The 3,512-nt window shown below is 42.1% G+C and overlaps 1 protein-coding gene across 1 annotated transcript; it reads right to left on the bottom strand.

The window, feature by feature from the left end:
- Positions 1–417: 417 nt before the first annotated feature.
- Positions 418–2,017, bottom strand: LOC118950551 (cilia- and flagella-associated protein 251-like). Its single transcript, XM_036973767.1, has 2 exons — positions 1,462–2,017; positions 418–651 (listed from the first exon to the last, which is right to left on the bottom strand). The coding sequence occupies exons 1-2, from the start codon at positions 1,742–1,744 to the stop codon at positions 602–604; spliced, it is 333 nt and encodes a 110-aa protein (XP_036829662.1). The 5' UTR covers positions 1,745–2,017; the 3' UTR covers positions 418–601.
- Positions 2,018–3,512: the final 1,495 nt, after the last annotated feature.

The following is a 3,512-nucleotide window of genomic DNA, read 5'->3' as shown; positions in this document are numbered from 1 at the left end:
TACATGAAGGTGGGGGCGTAGTGACTATGCATAGGTAACAAACAACCAGTGAGTAGTAGCAGTGCACAAAAGAGAGAGGGGTGGGGGGGGTCAATGTAAATTATCCGGTGGTGATTTTATGAATTGTTCAGCAGTCTTATGGCATGGGGGTAGAAGCTGTTGAGGAGGCTTTTGGTCCTAGACTTGGCACTCCGGTACCGCTTGCCGTGGGTTAGCAGAGAAAACAGTCTATGACTTGGGTGACTGGAGTCTCTGACAATTTTGTGGGCATTCCTCTGACACCACCTAGTATATAGGTCCTGGATGGAAGGAAGCTTGACCCCAGTGATGTACTGGGCCGTACGCACTACCCTCTGTAGTGCCTTAGGGTCAGATGCCGAGCAGTTGCCACACCAGGCGGTGATGCAACCGGTCAGGATGCTATCGATGGTGCAGCTGAATTAACTTTTGAGGATCTGGGGACCCATGCCAAATCTTTTCAGTCTCCTGAGGGGGAAAATATTTTGTTGTGCCCTCTTCATGAATGTCTTGGTATATACGTGGGAGATTGAAAGATGAACTGAGGTCCACACTCCAGTCCAGTTGATGGTGGTAATGCACCTTAAAGTTGGTTGCCAACCGCCATATAAAGTCCAAAGAAGAAAAAGCAGCCTGAAGGAAGGAGAAATCAAGAGAAACCAATTTGGTTTACCATTTGGGGCGTCGCAACTGGTTACCTATTTTGATGTGATATGAAAGTATCATGTGAAATTATTTTGATGTGATATGAAAGTATCATGTGAAATTATTTTGATGTGATATGAAAGTATCATGTGAGTACAGCAATTTATGTTTGTAGAAACGTATCGCAAATTGATTGATTATCGATTCACATTTAGATGGAATATTTGACGATTTTGGCTGCCAGAGCCAGTCTACCTCTGAAAGAAACATTACAGTCCCTGGACCTTGAGGAGTAACGGGGGCAGCAATCACATGTTGAAAGAATAACAAAGCGAACTGCCCGTTTTGGTAAAAAGGGATGGGGCTGGAGAAATGCAACCATCCATGATATCAACATTATTGTTTTAACCATGTTTTGAGGATATACAGTGTTTGTTTATATTTACTGACAATTATTGGAGTAAAAGAAAGCTTATATTTTGGGGTTCTGATGGGGTACGACAGTTGAACTAAGCTCATGAGGCATTTATAAGTGAATTCTTCAAGAAACAATGGGTACATATCATTAATGTATAAGTCTGATTGCCCCTTTAAGACTACACATTGGGCTAATCTAATAGGAGATATTGAGGACTACAGTAGTTCATGCATTGTCATTGGATGCATTTGATCAATTGTTGGCCCACTCTTGATGTTCTACACGTTACAGTGCAGCTTCAGCCATTCCTACAGAACAACATTAAAGTGTAGAACCCCTTTACTGCATATTGGTTCAACGACTGCAGAGACGGTACTTACTGGTGTTAAACAGATCTCCAACCTCCTCTTCTTCCTCCAATGTGACAGTCATCTCCTCCTCTTTCACTCCAAAAACTGCATCCTCCTCTTCTTTTACTGTAACATCCTCCTCCTCTTTCACTCTGAACGCGTCTTCCTCTTCTTTCACTGAAACGTCTTTCTCTTCTTCTTTCACGGTAACAGCCTCACCCTCTACTTGTTTTTGTATTGTAACAGACTCCTCTTCCTCCTCCTCTTTGATGAGAGCTTCTTTATCAGGAGGAGAGTAGCTTGGTGAACTCATGGTCGGAGATGTTAGCTAGCTAGCATTAGCGACTAGCCTAGTTCTAAGCTAACTTAGCAAACCAGCTAGCTGACAAACAACGTAAATATATAATTACGTGGGTCATCAAGTACATACGACAGAAGTGTGTTTAATACACAGCGCGAATATACACCAAAACAGTGTAAAGAGCGTGAATGTTGTAGCTATGTTTGCTAGAAACCTACCGAGGTGTCTGACTAGCTGTTGTTGTTGAAGGAGCGTCCCGTCCACTAGATTATACGTCACACTAGCAGCGTCGCCGGAACCTAAAAGACGTACATCGCCATCTGAGGACTGGAGTGGGCAACGCAGTTGAGGAACCAAATTTTTCATTTATTTAATAAAAGTTTAATATTATATTAAGTCGTTCAAAAAGAAGCATGTGTTGATTGATTTGTGTTTAATGAGTGAGAATTTAAAACAAACTTTACACCCAGTACACATTTTCATTGAACCATACTTCTGACATGGATAATTTTGACCCCAGAGGCATATCTTTTATCATAGCCAAAAATGTGATTTATTCAATTCTTCCAATTTTTCATGACTCTGTCAATCAACTTGTTCTTAATACATCTAAATCATGGTTTAGTGTTTCTGTATCAAAATGGACTTTTAACAAATTCAAATCCTTTGGAGTAATGTTGACCCCAATCTACAGACAATACCCCATAAAGACAAACCGAAAACAGGTTTTTATAAATGTATTTACTTAGGTATTCAGACCCTTTGCTATGAACCTCGAAATTGAAACTCGATGCATCCTGATTCCATTGATCATCCTTGAGATGTTTCTACAACTTGATTAGAGTCCAATTGTGGTAAATTCAATTGATTGGACATGATTTGGAAAGGCACAGACCTGTCTATATAAGGTCCCACAGTTTAGAGTGCATGTCAGAGCAAAAACCAAGCCATGAGGTCAAAGGAATTGTCCATAGAGCTCTGAGAAAGGACTGTGTCGAGGCACAGATCTGGGGAAAGGTACCCCCAAAAAATTTCAGCATTGAAGGTCCCCAAGAACACAGTGGCCTCCATCATTCTTAAAAGGAAGAAGATTGGAACCACCAAGACTCTTCCTAGAGCTGGACGCCCGGCCAAACTGAGAAATCTGGGGAGAAGGGCCTTGGTCAGGGAGGTGAACAAGAACCCGATGTTCACTCTGAAAGAGCTCCAGAGTTCCTCTGTGGAGATGGGAGAACCTTCCAGAAGGACAACCATCTCTGCAGCACTCCACCAATCAGGCCTTAATGTAGCAATGATTAAATTGTCCAAATGTATTTCAATGGACAATTCAGTGAACTGTTCTGTGAAAGGTATCGGCTAGAGATGACATGCAGGAGCTTGCAGGGATTTGTAGTCTTGCATGTCGTCTACTTTGATGCTAATTAGCATTTTAGAATCCAAGACTAAAGAGACACACAAAAATTGATACAAGTATTTGTATTTATTATGTATACCCATCAGTTCCTGTCAAGGCAGCAGCTACTCTTCCTGGGGTTTATTAGGGATCCCCATTAGTTCCTGTCAAGGCAGCAGCTACTCTTCCTGGGGTTTATTATGGATCCCCATTAGTTCCTGCCAAGGCAGCAGCTACTCTTCCTGGGGTTTATTATGGATCCCCATTAGTTCCTGCCAAGGCAGCAGCTACTCTTCCTGGGGTTTATTATGGATCCCCATTAGTTCCTGCCAAGGCAGCAGCTACTCTTCCTGGGGTTTATTAGGGATCCCCATTAGTTCCTGTCAA

This window comes from Oncorhynchus mykiss, unplaced genomic scaffold (assembly GCF_013265735.2).
Source record: "Oncorhynchus mykiss isolate Arlee unplaced genomic scaffold, USDA_OmykA_1.1 un_scaffold_311, whole genome shotgun sequence".
In the NCBI taxonomy this organism is placed as follows: domain Eukaryota; kingdom Metazoa; phylum Chordata; class Actinopteri; order Salmoniformes; family Salmonidae; genus Oncorhynchus; species Oncorhynchus mykiss.
This window is presented reverse-complemented; position numbering and strand designations above follow the sequence as displayed.